The sequence below is a fragment of the Aaosphaeria arxii genome (genome assembly GCF_010015735.1).
Source record: "Aaosphaeria arxii CBS 175.79 unplaced genomic scaffold BU24scaffold_1, whole genome shotgun sequence".
NCBI lineage: Eukaryota > Fungi > Ascomycota > Dothideomycetes > Pleosporales > Aaosphaeria > Aaosphaeria arxii.
In genome coordinates, this window is record NW_022983474.1 from 3638585 (window position 1) to 3665704 (window position 27120).

The following is a 27120-nucleotide window of genomic DNA, read 5'->3' on the forward strand; positions in this document are numbered from 1 at the left end:
GAAGAGGAGAGTGAACCCATTAATCACCTCTGAATAAAGTATTAGTAGTAGTAACAACGGCTATGAATAGTATCCCGGAATAAGCACCGACTACCTAACTATGTACCTAGGTAGTTGAGATGGACATGATAGACTACTCGTATGTTTATGTGAGCTGTAGCCTTCGGTCAACGAATGTGTACTCCGTCCGTCACTAGGTGGTAGGAATGTACTCCGTACAAGGTACTGTACCTACTCGTAGATATCTATGTATATATGTCCCATTACTTATTGGATTGGTACTCCGTAGTATGTACGGAGGTCATGTACTTCATGTAACTGCCTAGGTACCTAATACACATGTACACTTACATCGTCCCCCCTCTACCACCTACTATATCCACTTCCACCCCCGTACCATACCTATTCTTCCAATCGATGGTTCCTTTCGAACCGGTGGCACTATCAATTGGGAGCCAAGACGGGAGGAAGAAGAAAAAAAAAAGAGGTCAAAACAGCCACCAAAAAGAAGGGCAAACATTCCAACGCTATTGATGGCTTAACTACCAGTTCGCCATTGCTGCGCTAAGCCTCCGCCTGATCCTCCGTCGGTAACTTGTACCAGTACCCTACTGTGTAGGTACCTATAAGTGCCTATGTCCATATCGTGTACCTAGGTACTGGTACTGGTACTGGCATTCTTCCATATTCCACAGGACCTTTCCATCAACTTCCCGTAAACAGTTACTTCTCACCCCAACTCCCTTTCGGGCTACCTTTCGTCGCAACACGAACACAGAACCGCAGTCATCCGCCGGTGATAGTCACAGTAACTCCCTACAAGTGTCTAGTTGCCTTTGCCTTATGACCAAGCTAATTATAAACACAATGGGTTAAGGTTAACGTACCCAAGTTGCATGTACCCACTACCAGATACCTACCTAGGTACCTACACCTACCTAAGTGGCTACCTCCAGTGCGTCCCTCCGAACCACCGTCTCATCCGACCCCATCCTTTTAAGACACATGCAATTCTAGACCGGCGCATCGGCTTCTCCTTTTTATATGTCTGTTATCGCAAGCAGCTTGCTTGTTTCTCAACCTCCTGATCCAAATCCCCATTCTTATGATTCTCCCACCCACACCAGCAATCGCCATTGCTGCCTGTCTAGCTGCACGCACGCACGCACCTGCATACCTACCATTCCCCCGCAAGACATCGACCGAACCCAGCAACCCCGACTGCACTTCCTCCATCCGTCCCCTGCCTGTCTAGCAACTTGTTAATCACAGTATTCCGTATAGACACCTGTTACTCACCTAAGGAAACACCCGGATTGTGCCCCCCCTCCGAGATTCAAACATGATATCAGATGTGTTGAGAAGTCCCAGAAGTCCCTTCCCCCCCCCACTATTTCACTACATCATCATTACACACCACCATCAGCTACCAGGAACGTACAAAACATGGCATCATCATCGTATAGGGACTTCAATGGGGGAAAGAAGTGGAGGACGAGGGGGAAGAAGAAAAAGGAAACACCTTTTTCTGAGACAGTCCCCCCCCCCCCCCCCACCTTCTCTCCTCCCGCCTTGGATGTTCTCGTAAAACCCAAAGATCCGGATGGAGGTTCGAGCATCAATTACCCATTCTGGCAACATGTGCATATACGAATATACTACATTCAGCATCACACGCAGACACCAGAGCAGACCCCGATTATTGAGAGATGAGAGAAGTGTCTTGCATTTGTTTTTTTGTTCCCCTCCATGCCCAACGCCTTTGTCTAGAACCCCTGCCTCACTACCACTCCCCATCCCCCGTCCCCCATTCCCCATTCCCCTCCACTCCTACGGGGATTCAACAGTGCCCGTGGTGTTTCCGTTGTTCCTTTCACGGCATAACGGGGGGATTCCACACCCACCCAGCTCCAGCTGGGTTACGTTGCACACACACGCACACACACGGACATGCGCGCAACATCGCTGCCAACCAACCTGGCTGGCATCGAGACCCGCAAAATCCACCCTTTCGTCCTTCCACCCTTCCATGGCTGACATGATGATTCCCCAGAACACCCAAATATGGTATGATACAAAAATTTATCTCTTCGGGACCCTCCCGAAAACCCAGACAATGTGACGGAATGGACTACCCAACTCATATATCCGCAAGGAAGATGCAAGCAAAGCCGTTTCTTTTTTGGGGGGAAGAGGGTGGGGGGAGAGCGTGGTCTTGAGAATGCCGCCGAATAAATACGTAGAGAAAAGAAAAGAAATGTAAGAAGAATAGAAGGGGAGAAAAGGGAGAGGACTAAGAGGATGTTAATGGCGATAGTGAAGGGAGAAGAAGAAGAAGAAGAAGTAAGAACGAAAGAAGTGATAGCAACCAGAAATTGACCCAATAAGAATACAAGCGAGCGTCAGAATATTGCCGCCCGAGTCTTGCAAAAGAAAACCCAACACCCACCAACGCCATGCAGGAAACTTTCTACAACCGCAAAACTCCTTCAGGCAAGAACAGCATGAGAAAAGCAAAATATAGCAGGGGGGGACGGAAAAATAAACATCGAGTACTGCCAGAACAGTGAAAACAAAACCAGGCAAAATCAGATTGGGGTATCGCTAATAAATCATTACATTAGGTCAGTGGTCAGCCAAGTGTTCTGCCACCAGAAACGATACCTTGACTGGGCGTTCGGGGCATGGCTGGTCGGATGGTAGTGGTAAATCCCGGCTCCGGGAAGCTCGTTACGGGTGCCGTTTCCCAGCTTTCGTCGCTGAGAGCGCTCAGCCATGTGTTCCCGAAATCTTGACGCAATGCTTCGATCTTCTTCCTATACAGATCGCTACTGGCGTCAAATTCCGGTGGACTTGTCGTACTCTGCTGCACAGACTCCGCACTGAGTGTGGTATTGAGGGATGGCAGCTGCTGGTGGACAATGTGCACGGATTGGGTCAACCCATGATCTTGGGCGGTCGTCTTCTTCGTCGGATCGCCCAACGCAGCCTCGAAGGACGGTTCCTTAAAGCGAGGAGGGCTTCGTTCTCCCGTCAAGTCATCAGCGGGATCTGACGTCTTGGGTACGTCCACGGTCGAAGGGAGCTGCTCGAATAGGTTCGTTGGAGGTGCCTGATCGTTTGCCGGTCCAGGTGTGGTGTTAGTCTGGGATAGCTCGACTACTCTCCGCTTCGTCACCTTCTTGCGCCGCTGAGAGCCTGTGTGTCCACTCTTGGACCGGTGCGAGTGGGAATTCGTTCGTCGAGGCGAGTCGGGTAGAGAGCGAGTGCCGTCCATGGCCGCCACAATCTTAACGGGTATTGGTTGCGGAGGCACGTCATCCTCCGGGGGTGGTTTGACAACAGGCACACTGGGGGGTTCAGGCACCCTGTCGACCAGTTGTTTCCTTTCAGAGCTGCTTGGGCCAGTAGAGTCGATGACGATGTCTTCTGTATATCCTGGGGTTTTGCGGAATAGATTGAATATCATGACACGGTAGTTGCCGTAAGACTTGCAGAACGGATTTCGATGCACGTAGATGTGGGTGATCTCTGGCACTCCTGTAAGCCTTGCCACCTCAGTGGGATCAGTCAGTTTATTGTCCCTCAGGTCAACTCGCTCCAGGGAGAGTAGGCGCTCGATACCGGCGAGAGACGACAGTCTGTTAGATCGAAGGTTGAGTGTCGTTATCGCGGGAAGAGGACTTCGGCCGAGTGAGTGGAGGCTCTCGATCATGCAGTTTGATAGGTTGAGGGCACGGAGACACGACATAGTCGCAAGGCTATCTGGAATCTCCGTGAAGAGATTGGCAGACAGATCGAGCGACTGCAATGTATTAGCGACAGGAGCAAGACTAGAAGCCGGAATGCTCGTGAGGGCATTGTCGGCTAAGCTGAGATGTCGCAGGAAGCGCCATTTGGTGGAAGGGAACCAGCCCAATGAGAGAAGATTAGATGAGCTCCCCCGGGGAGTCGTGGATCGCACACTTGAGCTAGAACTACCAGAAGCGCGTCGGACATTGGGAGTACTGGTTCTCCCATAAACGGAGGCTGAGCCGTGTCGCGAACTTGCTGGTCTATGAGGTGAAGCACTGCGTTGGCGTTGTGCAGAGGTCGAAAGCTCACCCTCCGCGGTCATGGTGGTATGAACCCTTGGGCTCGAGGCATGCCTGGGTGCAGTTGCGCCAGGTGAGGGGGGTGATTCCGATTGTGCTAAATGAGCATGTTTTGGCACAGGACTTGGAGTTGCACATGGAACAGAGGGTGAGGGAGGCGCTTTTGCTGAACGACGACGGCGCTTGTCTATGTCATCAAGGACGATGTTGATTAGAATATCTGCAGGGTCATCCACGCCCGCACGCTTTACCGTTAAGCTACGCAAATTCTCTGCGAGTCGATCCCAGCCATGGAACTGCCGGAAATCCACGTCGTAGATCTCAAGAGCGGTGACGTTCTTAAACGCAAATAACGGCACAGCAGTGTCGAAGGGGAACTCTTCGTAGCCTGCGATGAGGCGGGCCTTGTGGTCAGGAGCAAGCCTCAGGCAAGGGATCTTTGTAAAAGCAGAGAAAAGGTATTTCAGATCTTCCTGAATAGCCGCTTTCTGCTTCTCCGCCTTGGCAGCACTGTTGTTGGAAAGACGAAGAGATGACCATAGTGAAGACATGCCTGACATCACGCTGCGAATGCTCGAGACCGAGTGAATTGAATCTCGATCTGACGATCGTGTCTTATTGCGCTGAGCCTTACTGAGGAAGGAGACATAGTTAGTGGGCGAAGCGTCAGTGTGGATGTTCTCCAAACGGACATTCATCGGCCCCACGGGTATACTCAGTTCCTCGAAGCGGGACAGGAGATAGAACAGATGATGGGGTGTGAGGGTGAGTTTTGCAGGCTTGATGGTCTGGGACGTGAACGTGAGCGAAGGAAGCGAAAGGGCAGCGGCCCAGACGCTGGAGCTGGAAGAGGCCGTGGTTGTGGCATTAGAGGTTGCGGTGGGAGATGAGGGCGTGAGGTCGGTGCTCTGCCTTTTCGGTGCCTGCCGCTGGAGTTGCAAGGCATTGGCGAGGGCTTTCTCGTGAGTTCGTACAAAGTACGCAAGGTTCTAATCAAGCCATGTTAGAACTGACTGGCCTGGTGGCTGCCACAATCTTTGAAGCGTGATGCCCAACGTGATGTGGATATGGATATTGGGCAAGGTAGCCGCTTCACGGGTCTGTGGCATGGTGGGGCGTCATACCTTTATGAATATTTGTCCATCTTCAGTGTCCATGTTTTGATTTCAAGTAGGCCACAACTGCATGCAGGGCTCTTCACACGGTATATGTAGGTGTCTAGTCGCGGAGGATGGAGGGAACGGCCACGATGTACGGAGGCTCTGGAGGAACAATGTGGTGGAGGGGTGAATAACTCCTTCGGAGGGCGTGAGTTCGGTAGGATCCGCGCGGGAGGCCTTCTATGTCGTGAGCCACAAAGGGCCTGGAGAACTTTGGGATTGTCAGCGGACCATGAAGACTATCGCAGCGAACACCGAGTATGGCATGATGGCACGGCTTGGTCTCGAGCGCTGGTTTCTGTATAGACTAGTCCGTACAGCTTCCTGGGGGGATGGTGGAGAGTAGATTAGAGGAGACAAAGGGAAGGGAAGAGGAAAGGAAGAAATCACAGACAACGTACCGTAGGGAGTTCTCCTGGTGGCCTAGGTGAAGGACCTAGGTGGAGAGCGATGTGAGTGCGGGCGACCCAGATAATATGCAGCGGCAGCGAAGGGAGATGAGCCCACTGGCTTGCGGCAGAGGACACAAATTGGGCGGGCCAAGCGAAGTCCCTTGGAGGAGTCGGACCAAGCAGAGGTGCAGGAAGTGGGATGCAACAGCCAGACGCCGATAAACAAGCCCTGGAAGACCTCGAATGCAGTCGTGCCCGCTCGCCGCATACGCATACGCATACGCACGCGCACGCACACAGAGAGACACACTTACTCACTCTCTCACACACTCACACACACTCACACTCACACTCACACTCACACTCACACTGTTTCCTCTCCTCAGCTGGGAAATGATAACACACTCGAGAGGGTGTAGAGGAGGAAGAAGAGAGCTGAGAAGAGAAAAGGAAGTGTAAGTGGTGGGTGTCCACTGTGAAGTATTGACAAGTGGGCAGCAGGAGAGGTGTGTGTGTGTATGTGTGTGTGTTTGGCCATAAACAAACAGTAAGCCTCAGCGCGATGGCGCTTTGATTGAAATGGTGGTGGAGGAAGAAGAAGAGGTTGTCGTGGGACTGTGTTCAGTGGTGGTTAGTACAATTACGAGTAGTGTATAGTGTACGGAGTAGTGTAGGGTAGTGTAGTGGAGTGGTGGTGTTGATGGGTGTTGATGGTGGTGGTGGTGGAGCAAGAGAAAGGGTCCGGGTCCGGGATAGAGAAATTAGATTGATGGTGCTAGTCTTTTCCGACCAGCGGGACCCAAGCGCGCGGGCTACCCTGACCACCATCCTATCCCATCCTATCCCATCCTAACCTATCCTAACCTATCCTAACCTATCCTACGAGGTATCGACCTATCCCATCCTACCCTACCCTACCCTACCCGACAACAATCATCAGCCTATCTATGGGGAACATTACACACAGTACTCCGTACATTACCACTTTACAATACACAGACCCAGCTGCGGAAAGGGGCAGAATAGTAAGGAGCCTGGGAAGAAACAAGTCAGTCACGAGCACCCATACATGTACGATGTGCTTGGATAGGTTTTTCTTTGAGCGTTTGTATGCAAGACAAGTAAGACTCAAGAGCAACGAAGAGATTATGCTAGAAGAAGAAGAACACCACCACCGCAACGAGAGACAGGCCAGCACAGTTTAGTCCTGGCATGGGGTTAGAGGCTCAGAGCTAGGGAAGGGCACCACCCAGGCTACGCATGTTAGCGATCCTCCACCGTATCACCAGTATGTATTGTATGTATGAGTACACAGTACCAGTATGTAACTACTCCGTAACCTCGCTAATTGATGTTCTTGCAATAGACAGACAGACATATTGGCATACAAAGAGATGAAGATGATTGCAGAGAGAAATACCGATTAATTTCCCACAGTGGACACTCGAGGTTCAAAGTTGCAGATTGGATTACCAGGCAAATGCGATCTCCCAGGCAATACCCAGTTCCTCTTAACTACCCAATCAATCAACCCTCCATCCTCCCTCCTCTTCCCTCCTCCTCCCTCCTCCATCCTATCGTACTCCTGAGTATCATCCTCCTGAGTATCATCATCATACGGAGTAGTCAATAAATAACATCGGTCGTACTCCGTACAAGCATCAAATCTTCCCATGATCTAACCACCCCAGTCGTGCACAAGCTGGACAGAACGCAACGCCCATCTGCATCTGCCCTCTTCCTCTGCCTCACCCGTCCATCTCCGTGCGCCCACCCCGGTGCGCCTCCCCTCTCAATTGCCCGCCCATCATCCATTGTGCTGCGTGCATCTCACCATTCAGATCCCCCAAATCCAATCCCCCGAACATCTTTTGCCCTCTGAAGGCGTTGATCCCTCTCCGCCCATCAGCCTTGGCCCGCCGAGAACTGTGAACTGCATTTGATGTACGGCTCAGGCTCACTCACGAGTGCTATCGGTGCTGTGTAGCTCACCACATGTTCAGCCTCTCTGCTCAGTACTCCGTAGAACCGGTCATCCTTCCGCCCTCTCGTTCGACCCGACCTGCTCTTCGTGTAGTTTATTGGACCATCTACCCGTTTGGTGCTGTGGTGCCGCTGTCGTCGTGATCCCGGCCGCACTGGGCAACTCGCTATTATGGGACATGGGACATCCCGTGCGTCCACGGCATGGGCATGACCATGGGCATGGCCATAGTTAGGATATATACCCTACCTGTATGGATTTAGTTACTCTAGGCTCTAGAATCTAACCTAACATACCCTATCCAACCCAACCCATGCTGCCCATGGTCATTGTTTTCTCAGTACTTGTAGCTAGTCAGTACATACGCCGAGCACTTGCATACACGCTAGTCGACATCAAAATTGTAGCCTCTCGCTCTCGGGCCAATGTGGGACGACAATGACCACCTGTGCCCACCGACTTGACGCCATCATACCTATGTACTGCCTCCAAAATTCACACACCAGGAGTCCAGGACATGCCCGGCAGGCGAGAGCATGTTGGCCGTCTCTGCACCCAACCAGCAAGAGTTGTCGCAGCCCTAGTCTCAGTAGACTACCTACACAGTACGTTGGTCGAACAGAACTCCCATTCAAGATCGAATGCCATCGAACGCAATGAATCAACCCTAGCACGGTCACGGTGAGTTCTCACAGAGACTTTCCCATGCCATTGCCGTAACACCAACGGCACCAACATGGCCACAGCTGACGGCCAACAGTTTTAGTGTCACATGAACGATTCGCATACAACGAGCGGGCACTGGGCGTCGTTGCTCGCAGCTCGCTACGTTGCGGCACACAGACCACGATCCATCACTTGGACCCTGAACCGCAGATGCCGTGAGCCGCCTTTTCTGTTTTGGCTGTTCCACTATTAGATGGGTGGATGGTTACTGGCCATGCGCAGGCAGGGTAACGGGCAAGTATGAGGTAATTACTGCATCTACGAAGTTCACAGTAAACGAGTATGCACATAGATACTGTGTACGGAGCAGATATGGTGATACTACTGCTACTACCCGTGCTTGTCGAGCATTCCGTCGTCGATTCGAACTGTGCTGTAACGGACAAGGCCGCGCGCTCTGCAGCTCGCCATCCGTCACCATACAACAGGTCTCAACAACATGGCATGGTAGGCGGAAGGGTTGGTGATTGGTTAATTCCCGCGTTGCCCATATGACCATCATGATAATGGGATGACCATACGAGTACTCTGTGGATCGTACGGAGTGATACTGTGTAAAGATTGAAGAGACACGACCATTGCACATGCGCTTGCACCATAACTGGTTTGGGGTGCGGCTATCGCGGGGCCTTGGTGCGTTGAAATTCCATGCCTCTTCCAACCCTCCCGTGCGGCGTGCCTCTCCTACCGAGCCGAGATTCTCTTTGAACTGAGTAGGTAGAGAGCAAGAAGAGAGACATGCATCATGTACGAGTAATGTTTTTATTACGAGTTGGAACAGTACTGGGAGCGGAAGAGCGTGCATGCTGGACCCTTACAAGTAGATCCAATGTCGCGGCGCACTGCAACTATTGTAATTGTACAAGGCGACAAGCAATATCTTTCTACAGTACTCCGTAGATACCTGGTAACTCGTAGGATCATCGCATCCATGCAACGGACGGAGAGCGAGTCAATCGTTGGCAACAGACAGACACTGCATTGGCCACAATACACAGTACTAGCTCGTATGTAGTTGTACTGTGCAGGCGTGCCAGGCTAGGGGTTCCATCCATCATCGAACCCCAATTCGATCACTTCTTGATTATTCTGCTGGTGCATGCTGCGAGATGACATCCTTCCGGGCGACGTGACAAGCGTTCGTCCTCGACATGCGGTTTCCTACTGGTAGTTACTCGTACGCGGCCGTAACCAGCTCTTTCGCCATCACCGCCTTCACCTCGCTCGCTCGGCGCGTTATGGCACGAGTAGAGCCGCAAATCTGTTCGCAGATCCACATCACTGTGGTGATCAAGATCGGCTCACGAATGGATGAACGTGGCTAATTGCCCGCACAGTTGTCGGTGTGACACCTTTCAATGTGATCTACAGCATGAATGGCAATTACTACGAATGTTATGATGGGATGGATGGGAGCGAAAGAGTTATCTGGCAACATGACTCCTGTGAGGTTACTCCATACTCGGTATTTCCTGTAGGCACTCAGGTAGGTTGGAGAATTTTTGGCGTCTGACCCCCACTTTCCTCTTCTGAAATTACGAGACAGGAAACCAAGAGAAGAACAAATCACTTGCATGTGCTCCGTACAGATTCCGGCCTGCGACAGTGCACTACCGTAGATACTGTATGTCTACTCAAAGGCGGTGAGGACTAGATCGGATGGTTCGAGACGCGAAAGCATGCCAGACACTATTACTGTGTATACCTAGGAAATAAATGATGTATGGAGTTGAGTTTGTACAAGAAGTTACAGCGTAATAGGTGGTTATTGCTCGCGATATCTCCGCCCCGCGCTGCCCCTCATTCCCCCCACTAACTTTACTTTACTACAGTACACGGACCTTCCTTCTCCTTCGCCCCTCAACACCACAAGATCCTATCGTGACCTTCCCTTTTCACGACCTTCTACAAAGCACAGAGTACTCGTTGAAGAACATCATTCGCGCTAGATTATTCCCGTGTGAGTGTTTGTTCCGATAATTGCCATACACCAGAATGCTTTGGAACAGCTCATTGTTGCACTCATTCCGACCGTTGGTCTCTTCTCTGCCACCCGTGTTGATAACAGGTACCTGGGTATGCGGAGTACCTTTCCTGTGATACCGCTTCTCGGTCTTGGTACCTGTGGCCTGGGCCCCTCATGCGACTGTATCATGTTGGTTCTGGTTCTGGTCCTCCTTGTGCTGCTGCTGCTGCTGCTAGTAACTGCTACACAGAATACAGAGCAGATATCGGGCATCTTGCCTACTCGTACAAAGTTGGCTTCTCAACCATCTATTGTCCGTGCTGGATACAACGACTTCTCACCGCCAATTGTCGTGCACGGCATCTGGCGACTTGACTGGCCCCCGTGGGGTTTCGCTTACCCTTTAGCAGAAGCTTGGTAGCCGTCCAACATCTTGGGTCTTTGGGTGTTCTCGTAGGGCCGTGCAGCATCTTGTCTTGATTTGCTTGACTATTGAGTTTCTTGCCATGCTCCTCCCGCTCTGTTCACTCGCGAGTCGCTGCTCATGGCCCATGGGTCCCACGGAATGATGTTGAGAGTATGCACTTCCTTGAAGTTCCTTTCTTTCACCTTTCCTTTGACCTTGGACCATGACCCTGTCGAGAATACCAACCGAGTACGAGGCGAAATAAACCTTGCACTTTAGCCAGCCAAACAGGATGGCCAGCAGAGCAAACAGATTGGAAACATCAGATCCCTTCCCTCTCAACCGGCATGTCCTGTTTCCGACCGCCGTAAAATCATTCTTATTCATCCAACTTTAATCAACATCATGACGCGCAGGTCCCTGCAGCCCACGCACGGAATATCAATGCCCTAATTACTCAGTACTTACCTACTCTACAAAAATTTTCGGCGCTGCGACCTCTCTGGAACCCAACATCCTCTCCGATGGAGATGTGCTCATCCTCTTCTGATCCTCTTACGACTGATTCCCATGCCGCCACAAGGCCCACTCTTTCAACGTGTTCCAACGGCAATCCCACGTTTCACAGTTTCAGCCCGTAACATCCCTCCTCATTCCTATTAGTTCTTCCTGCTTGAGTGTGGAACTCCTCAATCCGGGCGGCTATCAAGGTGTACGAATCGATCTTGAGACTTGGTCTCGTGAGATCGCTCTGAGTCTCCACATGCCTTACCCTCGAGCTTTTACTCATATGGGCGCTGTGCCATTTCGCACTCATCACAATTGAGTTGCACAGTGGAGGCGCCTCGGTTACGTTCGGCACCAAAGTGTGCCGCATTCCCAGTTGGGCGAGCTGGTGTTTTGCCCAACGCCAAGTCTCCGTGCGTGCTGGCAAGTATCAACGATCACGACCTACATCATCGGACAGGAATAGCTTTGCTCCTTGCTACTTTCGATTCAAGGCTGAGGGTTCCTGGCAGGCTTGCCAAAACCCCAGTGCGGCACTTGAGTATTTCCGCTTCATTAGGAATTTTCATGAGGTGTATGGTCATGCTCCGCTTCTTTACCAATGCATGCATCTGAAGAGCTCCTTATCAAATCGTTCCCCATATTGATTCTTCTTTCTTTATAAGATGTTGAATTTGGTAAAGTGGGAATGTCTCCTCACGAATATCATATCTAGTCTGGACAATGGTACGTGTAAGTCCAACGACTGATCTACAATCGCTCTTCGTTCGAGCAACGTCCTCATTACTCAAATCGTCAATTATGCAACTCCACTGAGCATGCTGAATTCTTCTTTTGGAAATCTGAAGATACTGGTATGGTGTGTTTGGCAGGCCCTGACCCCAGGAAACATTACAACTTTCGGCCTTTCTATCTGGCCGTGTGCGCTCGTCCCTTCTTTGGGCATCAAAAACAATCGATCGACAATACGTGGGCATATTCACACCGCCAACATCAGAGCTTGCTTTGTAGCAGTTTATCTGAATGGGTTACCGAACTCAAGTCCCTCATCCACTGACTGGAGATTGTCGTTGGCCTTTTTCAAATCATCGCACTTCACACGGTCACTTCTAGGGCTCTCTCGTTTGGCAATTTCGGATCAATGTGCAGAAGAGAGACAGCGCTGGCTATGTCAATGCTTGAGCTAAGACGTGTATTCCTTGATGTGTAGTAGAAACCAGTGACTTTATGCTCAACAGTGGTGATTTGAACCATCAGTTGTAATCTACTTGAACAATCACTGGTGCACTGAATTGCTCCCCCATTCCAACTAACACTTACAGGTGACCAGCCATTATCTATCCATTGTTGGTAAGTCTTTGCCATAATTGCCAACTATCCATACGGGATACCTTGTGACTATCTATTATTGATCATGATATTATTGTTCCTTTGATGGTAAAATGCTGTAAAAGAAGGTCGGGTCGTGTATGTATATATCTAGCTGATACGCACAGCCATATGCAGTACAAGTTTAATGCACATTGACGTAGACTCGCTACTCTACTATATTTTGCTACTTTGACTTTACTCAAATCCCACAGTATCAGATATATGAAGTTCATACGAGCTGAATACATAGGTGAGTGATTAAACTCAAGAATCGTCTGATTATGTAGAATCATACATGAACTGCAACAATATAACATACTCCATGCAACATAGTATGGAACATGAAAACTTCATTCAGAGTCCACATTCAGGCTACTGCTAGTCTTTGCTCATATAGAAGTACGTACTATGAACCAGGCATACCTTTCCGTGCAAGTAGAGCTTTTCCCCAGTTATGTTGAGTATGTAGTATAGCCCATACTTTCGGCTCAGCGTCAATTAATAACGCACAAATCATCGTAGTATTTTAACATATCGAATTCAGTAGGTCAAGGAGACAAGTTTGATATCTATTGGGAATTTATTTGACGAAGCCGAATGCCTGCATACACCGAATGCTGTGAGTTGCTCTCAACAGGCGCTAGTCGGTGGCCGGGAATTTCCGTCTTGGCGTATTGAAGAACTTCGGCGTCCTCGTTCAACACCACCCACAGCTCCGCAGTCAAGCCATTGCATCCTCTACAACCCTCAATTCATCATGAGCTCCCTTCGCATCGCCAGAGCCGCCCTCCGCGTCAGGCCCACTACTGCCCTCCGCCCCATCCAGCGAAGGGGATACGCCGACGTCGCCTCAGACAACATCAAGCTCTCCCTCACTCTTCCTCACCAGGTACGTATCAATTGCCATTGCGCGCGAGGAACATTTCATCTTTCCATCGACCGAAGCAATCTCGTCCCAATCCGATGCTAACCAGAGTACCTTATAGGCCATCTACAAGTCGCAAGATGTGTACGTTGCTACCCGTTTGCCCGAGCCCAGCACCGATACGTAGCGATTCGATACTGACGGATTATGCTTTACAGTGTCCAGGTCAACCTTGCCGCCGAGACTGGAGATATGGGTGTTTTGGCCAACCACGTCCCCTCAATCGAACAGTTGAAGCCCGGTCTCATTGAAATCATCGAGGAGAGTGGCGGCAGCAAGCAGTTCTTCCGTACGTCGATCCGATAAACATTCGCCAACAAAGGATACAAGTTGTTGACTGTGTTGTTAGTTTCTGGTGGATTTGCCGTCGTACAGCCCAACTCCCATCTCAGCATCAACGCTGTTGAGGGTTTCCCCTTGGAGGACTTCAGCGCCGACGTAAGTAGAGATAGGATTTGGAAGAAACGAGTCATAGTTCGGGGTTGACATTTTACAGGCCGTCCGAAACCAGATCGCAGAGGCTCAGAAGATTGCCAGCGGAAACGGCAGTGAGCAGGATGTTGCTGAGGCCAAGATTGAGCTCGAGGTATGTTATATCGACTACGTAACAAGTCGCACTTGTATTGACCGTGCAATAGGTTTTGGAGACCCTCCAGGCCGCATTGAAATAAGCGCGTGTAAATAGCTTTTCTTTGGCATTGCGTGATGTGTACACTAGGAGAAGCGGACAGGCGACTGCCCACTACAGACACAAGATAGAAGGCGCTCTCTGGCCGTAAAACACTTACATCCAAAAACCTACTTCCACCCATCCAAACACTATCTTCTACTCGAGTCGCACATTGACTATTGCGACCACAACATTCTCGTTCACGCCCTATGTACCCTTATTTTTTCCTATTGTTTTAACACTTTGACATCTGTTTAGCTCTTCTATTCGAACGCTGCCATACTCGACCCTCGCAACAGCACCAGAAATAGACATCCTACCAAACTTCCCTTTCAATACGCCATGTCTAGCCGCAGTCTTCACAAATCTCGACTCTCTCCGCAAAGTGATTATCTCCCGCTCCTCGACGCTACTTTCACACTAGATGCCCCTCTAATGGACATACTGCGATCAAAATCTCCGGCATATCTCCAGGGGAAAAATCCATACGGGGATGTGCTATTAAAACAGCCTACGACACCTTTGCATGCAACCATGCCAACCAAGTCGTCAGCCGGCAACACTTACGAATGGGTTGAGACATCTGGCCCTACTAGATTTACTGCTCGACCAAAAAGGCGTGACCCGGGAGGGGGCCAACTCACATCGGTAAGCCCACTGGCACTTCAACAGCTAGGAGTGCAACCCAGGGTAGGGCTTGTCAGGACAACAACGGATTTTTTTGAGAACAAGGCTTCGGGGGCACAGCAACACAAAGGGTCACATATACCGAAGAAAAGAAAAGTCGGGCTCGGCGATCAAAACGGGCCACAGAAGGGAAGGCGGTCGCCGCACCATTCGGCTCGCTCAAGGGAAGAGTTTAGAGCACCATACCCTCGCCAAAATGTGGCAATGGCGAATAGCAACGCTCGACCACAAGGAAGCGACTTCACCTGGACCCTGTACCCAGATCGATACTGTGAGGAGTATCCCAATGAAGCTCAGTCTGATATTCAAGTTGTCACCGCGTCCGCCCAAGAAGAAACGGGAGGCCGCCGGCATTCCTACCCTAAACTTGTGAGAAGCCAGTGTATGCCGACGTTGGAATTAGCTGCTAAAGCCTTTCCACATCTAGCCCAATGCCACTTCAAAGACGAAAGTCAGGGACCTGATTGCTGTTTTCGAAGGGCCGCATTCAAGATGATGCTGCTTCCTTTTGGCACCAATTATCCTCGGGCCAGGCAGGTCAGTAGTGCTCGTAATTGGGTTCACGAAAGAGCAATATTGAAGTGACCATGACACAAAGGCTTTTGCATCCGGTACCATTCCTAAGACTTGATACTGACTGCCTGATACATAGTGTACCCGAGAAGGAAATTTACATCGCTTCGGAACACGTAGTGGTGTTCCTGGTAACATCGCCAATCTCGATGGACTCAACGAAGGTGATGCCAAGTTCCGCCAATCCTCTAGAATCCCCGAAAATCCATCATTGGTTTCCGAGAGTAGCATTTGCCTGGATGAGTTTGAGGTTCCTGCTGACCTTGAAAACCGCACCGCCTACGGCCGACGGAGAACATTGGATTTTGGCTTTCCCGGAGCACGGAAAGCCACTCCGCTCAAGGCGTCGTTCAAGGAGGCGTATGCACACAGCGCCTCTGCAAAAACCAGCAATTGCTCACTAGGCATGTCCGCTCAAGGCATGGACGCTCCCGGGGACGAGTCTGAAGAGAGCATAGGGAAGCAATCTAGCGATTTGTTAGGCCTAGACCTTGAGTCTCTTCTTGATATCCTCCTCACTAGGAATGGAAATGTTGTGATCAATAGCCTAGCTTCCAATAATGGAGCCACTGCGACCCCTACCCAGACTGAGCAGAGCCATTGTCTGGGAGCGTGGCCAGAACGGCAAATTGTTACACCCAAGAGGTCTCACAGCGCTCCGATATCAAAGTTAGATACCGCATTGATCGAAAGACTGGTTGGTTACGTTGAATTTGCTGCATATGAAATGGGATTACATCTTGAGAATGGGCCAAGCTCGGTAGATGATGAGAAATTCAGAGATGCCCCGGTCGACGACGACCTGTAAAATCAACAGAGTTCTGGACAAAGGCCTTTTCAAGCCATGTAAACTCTATTAGAAACCGTAGAGATGTCTTGCAACTGTTCAGTGATATTCTTTGTGACGAACCTCACTCGTTAGTCCAAGTCTTCGAGAATGTTACACAGTAGACAGTCCATTTTTGTCTAGTAAGCGTGGCTACATTACTACATCATACATGGAATACTAGTACAGGGCGCAACGAATTATACATTGCACGAATACGAGTACAGGACGCAACGAAGAGAAGAAAATCCGAATTTCTGACCAGACAATCGCTAGGAAGCTAATTCGAACATTCCGATCCGTAAAAAAATGTCGTAAACGATCTTGTCGGTCATTAGGTTGATCATGGAGCGAATCCAAACAAATTCCCATCGTCTTCAAAGTTCGGGAAAGAAGAATTGAACAAATCAAGGATATCAGTTCCTTGAAGCAAATCTTCGTTGGTGGGGTTAGTTAGCCATACTGGTAAGTCTGTAAATGGACTTGACGAAAGTCCGACAGCAGGCTGTGTTCGAATTGGTGGCTGCATTCCCGAATTGTTGGCCGCCATATAGGCCGGCATCGGTACAATAGATAGGATCTTCGACGAACCACCGTCGTTGCCTGGTCGTTGTGCTTGACTTTCCTGCACAAAGGATCTTGCAATACTTGAGAAGTCTGCAAGAATATGGCCGGGTAGACTACCATTGGATGCATACTCGATGCGACTGAAATGACCAATGCCAATGTCAAGCATGCTAAGATTGACTGCGGTGTCTGGATGAGTAGGATAGTCGATCACTACGTCGAAAAGAACCAGGAAACCTGCCAGAGGAACAGCTGCAAGCACCCTATTGAAACATGTCAGCGTTATGATTGAAATACGAATGGAAGGCGACAGTACCATAGTGGTGTGTACGGCTGGACCTCAATAAACTGTGTCACGTCAAGAATGGATCTTGCTGTCCGCATCACGCTTGCTACTGCTTCGGATTCATTTGTCGGTTGATCCTCTAATTGCAGCAGCACGCGATTTAAGTGCAACATAGTGGTATAGTAGAGTAGATGCAATTTGACACAGATGTTCATGGCCAGTGTTGTGGGAATGCAATGTGGTCGGATCGGTTGGCCCGGTTGTAGATTCAGTGGAATGCTTGCACGCCAGTTCTCAAGCTCCGACTTAAGGCGGCGAACGACGTCAAGGTAATATCGTTGCGTCCGCCCTCGCGCACTGACTGAGTAGATGGATGAGTAGACGCGGCTTAGGAGTCTTGACATCCTGACAGATGCGAGGGAGAAGTCGAAAGGATTGCTGTCGACACCTGATAGTGGCTGTGGCGAGATGACGCTGCTAATATCAGAGTCCATGATCGTGGAGCTACGTCCGGTTGTAAATGTCATAATCTTTTCGAATCGATACAGAACCCAGAATGTCCGGATACGCTCGTCATCGCCGGGGGCCGTACATCGGTCGTAACCTAGAGATTGGGCTCTCTTAGTTGCCTCATATATCATGGTATGCTCTAGATGTAGAGACGACACATTCGATGCGAATATGGCCATAGCGGCAATAGCTTGCACAGTATGTAAGGTAGCCTTTGTGATTAACAAGCTGGGAAACAAGGCCAGGGAGATGGAGAAAAACCGCCATGCAATGTTCTTTGCCGGCTGGTAACTCCCACCATCATGAAACTGTGAACCAAGTGCGAGGATTGCGTGGAAGAGGGCTGACCAGGGTTTATCTGCCTCGAGGTGTTGAGAAAGATTCGGCCCAAAGGCGATAGCCTCGAATCGGGCTCTGTCGATAAAAGTGTATATAGGATGGAGCTGTTCGAAGTATGCTGATTGCTATCAGTTCAATGTACTAGATGTACTGTATCAAAGCTGAACGGAGTATTGTGAGAGGGGGGAGAAGAGAGAAGAGAAAGTGTTGTGAGTGTTATGAAAGAGGAGAGAGTGCTGTAATAGAGGAGAGAGTATTGTGAAAGAAGAGAAAGTGTTGTAAGTGTTGTAAGTGCTGTAAGAAAGTATGTTGTAAGCAAGAGAGTATGTTGTAAGCAAGAGAGTATGTTGTAAGCAAGAGAGTATGTTGTAAGCAAGAGAGTATGTTGTAAGTAAGAGAGAGTATTGTAAGTGAGAGAATGTGTTGTGACTTACACTGGATGCATGCTTTGACGAAACTGGAATTTGTTTCCGTCGATGTCGATGTCTTTTCAGGCAAGGCCATAGAAATTGAAAGACGATCAATTCCTCCCAAGCGCTCTGCAAGAAACGCAGTGGCCTTGGTATGGGCTTGCAAGACGCGGTCGTGGCCGAGCTTTGCTGAAAGTGCTGATAAGCGGCGCTCCGAGTAGAAGGTCAAGCTGTACTCATTTCCTAGATCCAATCTTAGCCCCCAAGTACAACGTCGGTTCCGAGAGATCATAATTAGTTACTTACCGAAAACGCCAGTGCCTGCAAGGCCTACTTTTGGGGCAGTTGTTGGCAGAGCAGGATCCTTCCTTGGCGCAATCAAGAGTCGATCCACGTACAAATCCTGGAGACCGTCATATTGTGGTGTGGGTTCTCCCAAAGCCACTTCGGCTTCTTGGATGCTAGTGTCATCTGTTTGTGTTGCCTCATCGCGATATTGATCGATCTCTGTCGCCTCCTGTCGCCTTCGAGGCCTTCTTTGAGCGCTAAATCGACACACCTCGTTTCTTCGCGAGCAATTGTTACAGCGCGTCACTCCTGCAAGTCCTGCGAAGAAGTTAAGAAAAAAATCCAATCCATTTCAATCGTTGTTCACAAAACTTGATGGTGACGAACAAGTGGAATGGTACGAGACTTACCTATACCTGAGCAAGCAACTTTGCGACTTTTGCATCGGTCGCAAGACTTCATAACCTTTTGTTCCGAGCCCATCTTGTGCTGTGCCTTGAAAGACATGACATCGTTCGAAGTAGACTGAAGGCAAACAAGATATGGTATCTTCGTTCGGAGGAAGGTGATAGAGGGAGGCTAGGGGACGGGTTCGGCCGATATATTTCCCAAGTGGGCAATGGATAATGGCTTCTTAATTGGTGGAAGCGCCAAGCGCACGTGACCGAGTACCCACTACTCGGGCGAGGTTGTGCATATTCGATGCTTAGAATCAGTCCACTCTTCCATCAGACAATACGATCATTCACATGCTGTTGTCTGCACAGGCTGCGCTGCACGATCGTTCGAACGAGGTCCACACAAAACCCAACATGAGGCTCAAGTGGCCGCGAATACTTTCGGAACCGAGACTGCGAAATGACATCCTTTTGCAGAAATCCTCCTTTTGTGGATACTTCTTTTCCTACGTATATATTTGTTTGCTGCCACGATCTCACCAAGATGTCTTCCCACGTCTTTATTTGCCGTCATGGCTACCACAGAATTGAACGGAGGGCATGCGCCTAGCGTGCGTTCTTCAGCCTCTTCTGAGGACGAACCGCTATCTCAAAACGCCATTGCACAACTGGTGCGCACTGTATCGAACGTTGCACACCAGACAAGCAGAACAGTCGACCCTTTCGACATCAACGATCCTCACTGGACTTTGGAGCGAACGCTCTTAGCTGCCATCGAGCGGACGAGGAGTGATGATTTGGGACCGCTCTCTCCCAAGGTATCCGTTGCATGGAGCCAGGTTTCCGTCTATGGCAACCATGTCGCTACAACAGAACAGAAAGACGCACTCTCTCTCTTTACGCAACTAGGTCCATGGCTTCGGAAACTTCGAATGAAGGCGCCCGAAAAGGTTATCCTACACGGTACGGACGGAATTCTGCATCCAGGCGAAATGCTTCTGGTCCTAGGCCCACCCGGAAGTGGTTGCACCAGCCTACTCAAAATGCTCTCTGGTCAGACTGATGGTTTTCGTCGATGGTCAGGATCAATCAACTACAGTGGAATTCCTCTCTCCACCATGCAGGAAAGGTTCTCCAGTATGCTCGCATTTAATGATGCAAGTGACAACCATTTTCCATACCTCACTGTGGCCCAAACATTGGAATTTGGTGCTAGCACGAAGACGCCCCATCAGCGTATCAATGGAATATCTAGGAAGAAATTCATTGAGACCACAAGGGATATTTTGCTGGCCACATTCGGATTGAAACATGCTGCAAACACCCGTGTCGGCAACGACTTTGTGCGTGGAGTATCAGGAGGCGAGCGCAGGCGCGTCTCGATTGCAGAAATGGTGCGAAGCCCAAACACATCACACTCATTGATAACATATGCTTACCGTATATAGCTTCTTACAAGGGCTTGCGTCACCTGTTGGGACAATCCCACGCGTGGATTAGACTCCTCTACCTCCCTAGATTTCGCTAAAGCATTGCGCGTAGCAACAAACCTTACCGACAACGTATCTGTCTCGGCCCTATACCAGCCTGGCGACGCTCTTGCAGAGATCTACGACAAGGTTCTTCTGCTCCACGAAGGCCGGCAAATATTCTTCGGAAGCTTGGCCGATGCAAAAACAGCCTTTATCGAAATGGGATTTGAATGCACGGCACGCCAGACGATTGCCGAGTTTCTTGTCTCTGTAACAGATGCAAAAGCACGAGTTGTACGAGAAGGGTTTGAGACGAGAGTCCCTCGTACGGCAGCGGAATTTGAAGCCAAGTGGAAATCCAGTGACGAGTTTCGCCGGCTGCAGGACGAAATTACATCCCATGGCCAGTCAATGGAAAAACAAATGGCAACCGAAATGCAGCGTTTCAAGAAGTCTTTGACATCAGAAAAGGCCCCTGCAACCCGCCACCGCTCACCATATACCCTCAATCTGGGGATGCAATTCAGCACCACCTTTAACAGGGCAGTTCAGCGGATAAGAGGCGAATATGCCTACTTCCTTGCGATCACCGTAACTATGCTGGTCATCCCAATGGTCATAGGCTCCATGTTCTACGACATCGACCCCGGTACTAGCGGTTTCTTCTCAAAAGGAGGTGTGATATTTTTCATGGTCTTGTTCAACATCATCGTCACCTTTGCGGAAGTAGCTGCACAATTCGCTCAACGACCAATCGTCGAGAAGCATCATTCGTATGGGATGTACCATCCTTTCATCGATGCTCTGGCGAACATGCTTTCGCAGTATCCCATCAAGATTTTCAACATCCTCTCCTTCACTGTCATTGTCTATTTCATGGCTGGCATGAAGAGGGAAGCAGGTGCCTTCTTCTTGTTCGTTCTATTTACTTACCTGACAACTCTCACCATGACCGCCTGGTTTCGAATTACGGCGGCTTTGGCAAATACGGTCGACACGGCACTCGCCTTCGCTGGGTTATCGGTGTTGCCACTAGCGGTCTATGCCGGATACATCATCCCAAGACCGTCTATGCATCCCTGGTTTAAGTGGATCTCATACATCAATCCTATATATTACTCCATCGAGGCGCTAATGGCCATTGAATTTCATGGCCGCAAAGCGCCTTGTCGGACTCTCGTTCCGTCGGGCCCAGGATATGAAAATGTAGACAGGGCGAACCAGGTCTGTCCGGTCATAGGAGCCAAACCGGGTGAGGCCTTTGTACTGGGCGATGACTACCTAGGTCTCGCATTGGACTATCACTATTCTCATATTTGGCGCAATCTTGGTATCTCCATTGGCTTTTTCCTCGCATTTACCGCTATTTACGCTATTGTAACGGAATTCTCCAAGTTGAAAGGCAAGTCGGGTTCGCACACTATCTTTCGGAAAGGTGCTACACCCGCAATACGGGTCTCAGGAGTATCTGACCTAGAATCTGGACCTTCTGAACCAACGATCAAAGGCGAGGATACCATACCCAATAAAGAGGTGCCCAAGCTCGCAGCTAGCACTGACGTATTCTGCTGGAACAACATCAAATACGATGTCAAGATTAAGGGCCAGACACGGAGAATCCTCGACGACGTCCAAGGTTTCGTTGAACCGGGGACTCTCACAGCTCTGATGGGAGCGTCTGGAGCGGGCAAAACATCATTGTTGAATGTTTTGGCTGGGCGCCAGGGAGACATAGGGGTTGTGACTGGCGATATGGATATCAATGGAACACCTCTTGACGCCTCCTTCAAACGACGTACAGGTTATGTACAGCAACAAGATGTACATATGGCGGAGATGACGATCCGCGAAGCATTCCAGTTTTCCGCACTCTTGCGCCAACCACAGAGTACGCCTGTTTCCGAGAAGCTCGCCTATGTCGAAGAAATAATCTCGCTATTGGAGTTGGACGAATACGCAGAAGCCGTGATCGGCCATCCTGGAGAAAGTTTGAATGCTGAGAAACGAAAACGAACGACCATTGGGATTGAGCTTGTCGCTCGGCCTTCGCTCTTGTTGTTCGTTGATGAGCCAACGTCTGGCCTAGACTCCCAGTCCGCTCTTTCTATCGTCAAATTGCTGCGAGATCTTGCCAACGCCGGCCAGGCGATTCTCTGCACGATACACCAGCCCTCAGCTACATTACTAGAGCAATTTGATCGACTGCTGCTTTTGGCCAGTGGTGGCAGGACTGTGTATTTTGGCAATCTTGGTAAAGACTGCTCGAACGTGATCGACTACTTTGCCCAATACGGGGCTCAACGATGTCCTCAGGACGCGAATCCTGCCGAATATGTCCTCGAACAGATAGGTGCGGGGGCATTTGGCAAAGCATCACTCGATTGGCCTTCAATCTGGGCGACATCAGTCGAAAGGCAAGGAGTGGCAGAGCGCATCGCAGAGCTCAGATCCGGAAAAGAGTCTCGGCAAATCAGCGATGAATCAGCCTCTACAGACACATTTGCAACGACATGGCTAAACCAATATCGTATCGTCCAAAAACGATTGTTCATGCAACATTGGCGATCTCCGCCTTACATCGCTGGAAAACTCTTCATCAACATCGTTGGCGGGCTGTTCCTTGCTTTCACCTTTTACAAAGAATCGAATACCCTGCAAGGCCTACAGAACAAGACTTTCTTCATCTTCAACGTCTTACTCCTATGCCTAGTACTAATCGTCCTTCTACAGCCGAGACTTGTTGGCCTCCGGGAGATCTACGACGTACGGGAACGTTATTCCAACATGTACCACTGGAGCGTGTTCGTTGCTTCAAACATCATTGTTGAAATCCCCTTCAACTTTGTGATAGCTTCCGTGTGCTTCCTCTGTTGGTACTTCCCAGTGGGTTGGTGGCAGAATATTTCCGACGGTCGAGGTGCATTCATGTACTTTGTATTCCTTCTCTACCAAGTCTACCATACCACGTTCTCGCAAGCCATCGCCGTCATATCTCCAAACGCCGAAACTGCCGCGATGATGACCATCCTTTTCTACACCTTCATACTCGCCTTCAGCGGTGTCTTGCAGCCGTTGCAGCAGCTCGTCAACTTCTGGCACTTCGCGTACTACGTCAGCCCTTTCACCTGGCTGGTCTCCGCTCTGATGTCTGCGGGAGTAAGTGGTGTTCGTGTTCGCTGCGCGCCTGCGGAGATCAATATCTTCCAACCTCCCCAAGGGACCACCTGCGGCGAGTATGCCGGCACTTTTGCGAAGATGACCGGTGCCGCAATCTATAACCTAGAAGCCTCGAAAGATTGTCAGTTTTGCCGGTACGAGGTGGCAGACGCGTATCTTGCAACTGTGAATATGGATTACGGCGATCGCTGGAGGAATGTTGGACTTTTGGTTGCTTATATCTGCTTCAACGTTTGTGTTTTTACTCTAGGGTTTTATCTGCACTCTGGACCTGGATGGAGAGGTTTGCTGTATAGGCGAAACAGGAAATAGAGAATATTAGGTTTCTTTTGTTATTTAGATGAAATTAGTAGCTTTATATGCGGCATAGCTGTACAATTAGGATCGTGAGCAGCAGTCGGTAATTGAACATGAAGAATTCAACTGGATCGAAGCTATTGTTCCATGTTGCTTATACCTGAAATCAACCCATCTATCCCCACCTGTACAGCTGAGCTATACAGCTACGCTCAAGTGCCTCCCCATCTAACCCGGGACCTCAAGATATTTTGCACCTCCAGCACATCCACAACCCTACCCTACCCTCCAACCTACAGGGCGCCGGCACGTCGCGGGCTGGCTAGCCACTCGCTACCTTCAAGTATCCACTACACATACCTACCCAAGGTACCCAGTCTCACCTCCTCCCTCACATCGTCAAGAAAAAACCCATAAGGTCCCAGTATCCACCCTCACAACACACGGCAAAACGCGAACGGTCGTTGCTTCTAGTATGAGCGACACTTGCAAGACTCGGAGAAGTCCTTGTCGCCGGATCGATCTTCTCAACTTTATCCTGTACTTTACTTGGAGCAGCGCACATGCCAATATGAAAGAACTAATTTCAATCCTCTTATACACACTTAGCCGTCAACAGGTATTTACCGCCTGGCAAATTCGGAATGATGTATCGCTCATCCTTTTTCTCCTTGGAGATGTTATACATAGTCTCCGTAGGAGGCTTGCGAGACTTCGAATCAGAACCTTGGCTGCTCCAAAGTGAAACTCTAGCTTTGCATCCTAGAGCCGGCAAACTCAAAGTGCCCGATGTACCTGTTGGCGTTGTAGCCTGCATTGACCATTGTTTTCCCTTTTTGACCGTCATTTTTATCGTGAAAGGCCCAAGGCTTTTCGTTAAGCCTGCATCCACCCTTGTCAAGTCTCCCAAGTTAGGTTCAATGATCCAAGTCTTCCCGAGTGGGGAGAGTATGCGCAGCCCAGCTGTGTAGAACGTCAATGAGCCTGTGGGGCCCGTGGACCACGTGTGGGCATGGCTGATGCGAGCCTGAAATGTGTATGGTGGATACACCAAACTCCCATCTGTAGCATAGCCTTCGATGAATGTGCTCTGCGTCATACGTGGATCATTGAGCATGAATCCCCACTGCAGCCGGATAAGGTCCAGGGCTCTTTGTGGATTTCCGGATACGTAGTGCGCGTCAACCTCAAAGCTCCCGGCAAACGGGCTTACGGTCGTCTTACCACCTATTTCTGCCTCCACAGCCGGTGCACCGTAGGGTCCCCATCGGGCAGCTAGGTTCTGAGATATCTTCCGTGCTTGGAGTGGAGTTGCCAGGCCAGACTTGACAGCAAGAGAATTGCCATCTTGTGGCGCAAGAAGTGATGTGGCATTGTCTTTGAACAAGCCCTGTTCCTCATCCCAAAGCGTGGCCGACACGGCAACCCTAAGGCGTGAAGCGATGTCTTTCCATTGAGACCCTGATGCCGTGTCTTGCACTGTGGAAGCTAGATCGACACTCACATTGAGTACGAGATACAAAAGTGCGTTTGCCTTGACCCCAATGTAAGCTTTTGTTTAGACCGTTTTCTGTTTATATCCTTGATGCGCATCATACCTCGATATTGTAACCGCCCATGGAGTTTCTACCCCAGTCCCTGAATGCTGTTTCATTGACGTATAGCAGGTCCGTGGCATCGATCTTTGACGTGATAAACTCCATTGCAAACTTATAATGAGGCCACAGGTCTTGGAGCCATTGGATATCATTCTACATCTTTGGTCAGCAGGTATTGGTGTAAAGTGTAATCGACATGGGGGTTTTCTACCGTATACTGGAAGTACAAAGCTGAACTGTACAGCGTGTGCATGTGGTATGTCCAGCTTTCTAGCGTCGCGCGTAATGGCACACCCACGTACGGCAGTCTTCCCGTCGAGCTGTTCTGTCGCACAAAGAGGGAATCCAGTGCATTCTTGATCGATACCATATCATTGGTACTGACAAATGATGTAGGAATCGCAATGGTCAAATCACCCGGCCACACCAAGGTATCTCGCTTTGCACCATCAACGAGAACCGAGGTGCCATTCGCGATGGTCAGATTGTAGAAGTAATCTCCAACTGTGAAAGGAAGCCCTGGTGGCGGAGCTGATTGCGCCGAATCGCCGTACTTGGGGTCAACAGTACATAAGTTGTTGGTGTAGGCTCCTGCATACCAGATCTTGTTCAACAACTCATCTATAAAAACGAAGTTAGCAGATTGATCACTTGGGTGTCTACGCTTCAACACAGAATTTAGAAGATGCTTCTGCGCCTACCATTGCAATTGAACCATCCGGTATACGCCTGGAGCTGATCCTCCCTATAATCCGGCATGCTTGTGAACTCTGTCGACACCTGGGAAAGTTGCACTTCATCAACCCCTTCATTTGTTATTGTAAGATATCTGAACCCGCCCCTACGCAGCCATGGTGGAAGCGTAAAGGTTCCTGGCCCAGGTGTGTCCAAATAAGTAACGTTGTCCAACACCAGACCCGTGGAATCGCTGTGGTCGGGCGACACGTACATGTTGCTTTCCGAGAATGTGAGGCCGATCCGCTGCTGCGGATTTGAGACGCGACTAACTTGTACGGAGACTATGCCTGCAATATTCTTGCCATAGTCGTATGTCACTGAAGAGTTGGCGGAGAGAATCAGCTGGGGAGCGCTCTGCGAGCTGTTCAAATTATCGAGAATACTGGCGGCTCCGACAGTAGTCCCAGTAGTTGCGTACACCGATTGAGGCAGGAGCTTCCGTGAGTCTGGCATTAAAATATACTCTCGGTAGGGAATTGCGGCCGCTACCATAGCGAGAAGGTTGAAGCATTGAAGCCATAACATGATAGGAAATGTTGAACAACAGATCTGAATTCTTCAGGCAAGTGTTTGACCATATAGAAAAGGATGTGATGTATAAGACTACGCACACACATCAATATATACACATCCGGAAGCTGTCCATATCGGTTCATATAAGCCCGATACGCGACTCAGGACTACGACTAGACTATTGAGGGGAAACTGGGGCGACTCAGAGTTATCACTAGACTTTTGAGGGGAAACTGGGGT

At 49.8% G+C, this 27120-nt stretch overlaps 9 protein-coding genes across 9 annotated transcripts; 6 read left to right on the top strand and 3 right to left on the bottom strand.

Annotated features, from left to right (window-relative positions):
* The first annotated feature begins 1555 nt into the window (after positions 1-1555).
* BU24DRAFT_25271 (uncharacterized protein) lies at positions 1556-2207 on the top strand. The gene has a single exon (XM_033522402.1). The coding sequence runs from the start codon at positions 1604-1606 to the stop codon at positions 2120-2122; it is 519 nt and encodes a 172-aa protein (XP_033390012.1). The 5' UTR covers positions 1556-1603; the 3' UTR covers positions 2123-2207.
* Positions 2208-2545: 338 nt separating this feature from the next.
* Positions 2546-5464, bottom strand: BU24DRAFT_25275 (uncharacterized protein). The gene is made up of 2 exons (XM_033522405.1): positions 5219-5464; positions 2546-5083 (listed from the first exon to the last, which is right to left on the bottom strand). The coding sequence occupies exons 1-2, from the start codon at positions 5249-5251 to the stop codon at positions 2633-2635; spliced, it is 2484 nt and encodes an 827-aa protein (XP_033390013.1). The 5' UTR covers positions 5252-5464; the 3' UTR covers positions 2546-2632.
* A 3204-nt stretch (positions 5465-8668) lies between these two features.
* Positions 8669-9975, top strand: BU24DRAFT_404660 (uncharacterized protein; the record flags this gene model as incomplete). Its single annotated transcript, XM_033525656.1, has 4 exons — positions 8669-8803; positions 9138-9363; positions 9694-9842; positions 9946-9975. The coding sequence occupies 4 exons, from the start codon at positions 8669-8671 to the stop codon at positions 9973-9975; spliced, it is 540 nt and encodes a 179-aa protein (XP_033390014.1).
* A 248-nt stretch (positions 9976-10223) lies between these two features.
* Positions 10224-11103, top strand: BU24DRAFT_417315 (uncharacterized protein). The gene has a single exon (XM_033526690.1). The coding sequence runs from the start codon at positions 10510-10512 to the stop codon at positions 10741-10743; it is 234 nt and encodes a 77-aa protein (XP_033390015.1). The 5' UTR covers positions 10224-10509; the 3' UTR covers positions 10744-11103.
* A 2220-nt stretch (positions 11104-13323) lies between these two features.
* BU24DRAFT_488050 (epsilon subunit of F1F0-ATP synthase N-terminal domain-containing protein) lies at positions 13324-14504 on the top strand. Its single transcript, XM_033533517.1, has 6 exons — positions 13324-13495; positions 13593-13615; positions 13690-13820; positions 13881-13969; positions 14028-14117; positions 14170-14504. The coding sequence occupies exons 1-6, from the start codon at positions 13364-13366 to the stop codon at positions 14200-14202; spliced, it is 498 nt and encodes a 165-aa protein (XP_033390016.1). The 5' UTR covers positions 13324-13363; the 3' UTR covers positions 14203-14504.
* A 39-nt stretch (positions 14505-14543) lies between these two features.
* Positions 14544-16269, top strand: BU24DRAFT_488051 (uncharacterized protein; the record flags this gene model as incomplete). Its single annotated transcript, XM_033533518.1, has 2 exons — positions 14544-15425; positions 15541-16269. 2 exons carry the CDS (start codon positions 14544-14546, stop codon positions 16267-16269), a joined length of 1611 nt encoding a protein of 536 aa, XP_033390017.1.
* Positions 16270-16382: 113 nt separating this feature from the next.
* BU24DRAFT_417317 (uncharacterized protein) lies at positions 16383-19241 on the bottom strand. The gene is made up of 5 exons (XM_033526691.1): positions 19098-19241; positions 18706-19005; positions 18424-18642; positions 17171-18107; positions 16383-17117 (listed from the first exon to the last, which is right to left on the bottom strand). The coding sequence occupies exons 1-5, from the start codon at positions 19192-19194 to the stop codon at positions 16631-16633; spliced, it is 2040 nt and encodes a 679-aa protein (XP_033390018.1). The 5' UTR covers positions 19195-19241; the 3' UTR covers positions 16383-16630.
* A 776-nt stretch (positions 19242-20017) lies between these two features.
* BU24DRAFT_430264 (ABC-transporter) lies at positions 20018-24046 on the top strand (the record flags this gene model as incomplete). Its single annotated transcript, XM_033529802.1, has 2 exons — positions 20018-20479; positions 20534-24046. 2 exons carry the CDS (start codon positions 20018-20020, stop codon positions 24044-24046), a joined length of 3975 nt encoding a protein of 1324 aa, XP_033390019.1.
* A 376-nt stretch (positions 24047-24422) lies between these two features.
* Positions 24423-26892, bottom strand: BU24DRAFT_438665 (glycoside hydrolase family 78 protein; the record flags this gene model as incomplete). The annotated part of the gene is made up of 5 exons (XM_033530265.1): positions 24423-24501; positions 24745-25565; positions 25630-25782; positions 25841-26250; positions 26331-26892. The coding sequence occupies 5 exons, from the start codon at positions 26890-26892 to the stop codon at positions 24423-24425; spliced, it is 2025 nt and encodes a 674-aa protein (XP_033390020.1).
* Positions 26893-27120: the final 228 nt, after the last annotated feature.

What these genes read in the sequence shown, in the direction of transcription:
- BU24DRAFT_488050 (XM_033533517.1), top strand. Translation starts at nt 13,364, where the DNA reads ATGAGCTCCCTTCGCATCGCCAGAGCCGCCCTCCGCGTCAGGCCCACT. An exon ending in CCCTCACTCTTCCTCACCAG is followed by an intron (nt 13,496 to 13,592) that starts GTACGTATCAAT and finishes AGTACCTTATAG; the next exon opens with GCCATCTACAAGTCGCAAGA. An exon ending in CGGCAGCAAGCAGTTCTTCC is followed by an intron (nt 13,821 to 13,880) that starts GTACGTCGATCC and finishes CTGTGTTGTTAG; the next exon opens with TTTCTGGTGGATTTGCCGTC.
- BU24DRAFT_417317 (XM_033526691.1), bottom strand. Translation starts at nt 19,194, where the DNA reads ATGTCTTTCAAGGCACAGCACAAGATGGGCTCGGAACAAAAGGTTATG. An exon ending in AGTTGCTTGCTCAGGTATAG is followed by an intron (nt 19,006 to 19,097) that starts GTAAGTCTCGTA and finishes ACTTCTTCGCAG; the next exon opens with GACTTGCAGGAGTGACGCGC. An exon ending in CAGCCGTACACACCACTATG is followed by an intron (nt 17,118 to 17,170) that starts GTACTGTCGCCT and finishes ATGTTTCAATAG; the next exon opens with GGTGCTTGCAGCTGTTCCTC.
- BU24DRAFT_417315 (XM_033526690.1), top strand. Translation starts at nt 10,510, where the DNA reads ATGTTGGTTCTGGTTCTGGTCCTCCTTGTGCTGCTGCTGCTGCTGCTA.
- BU24DRAFT_25275 (XM_033522405.1), bottom strand. Translation starts at nt 5,251, where the DNA reads ATGGACACTGAAGATGGACAAATATTCATAAAG. An exon ending in ATGGACAAATATTCATAAAG is followed by an intron (nt 5,084 to 5,218) that starts GTATGACGCCCC and finishes TGGCTTGATTAG; the next exon opens with AACCTTGCGTACTTTGTACG.
- BU24DRAFT_25271 (XM_033522402.1), top strand. Translation starts at nt 1,604, where the DNA reads ATGGAGGTTCGAGCATCAATTACCCATTCTGGCAACATGTGCATATAC.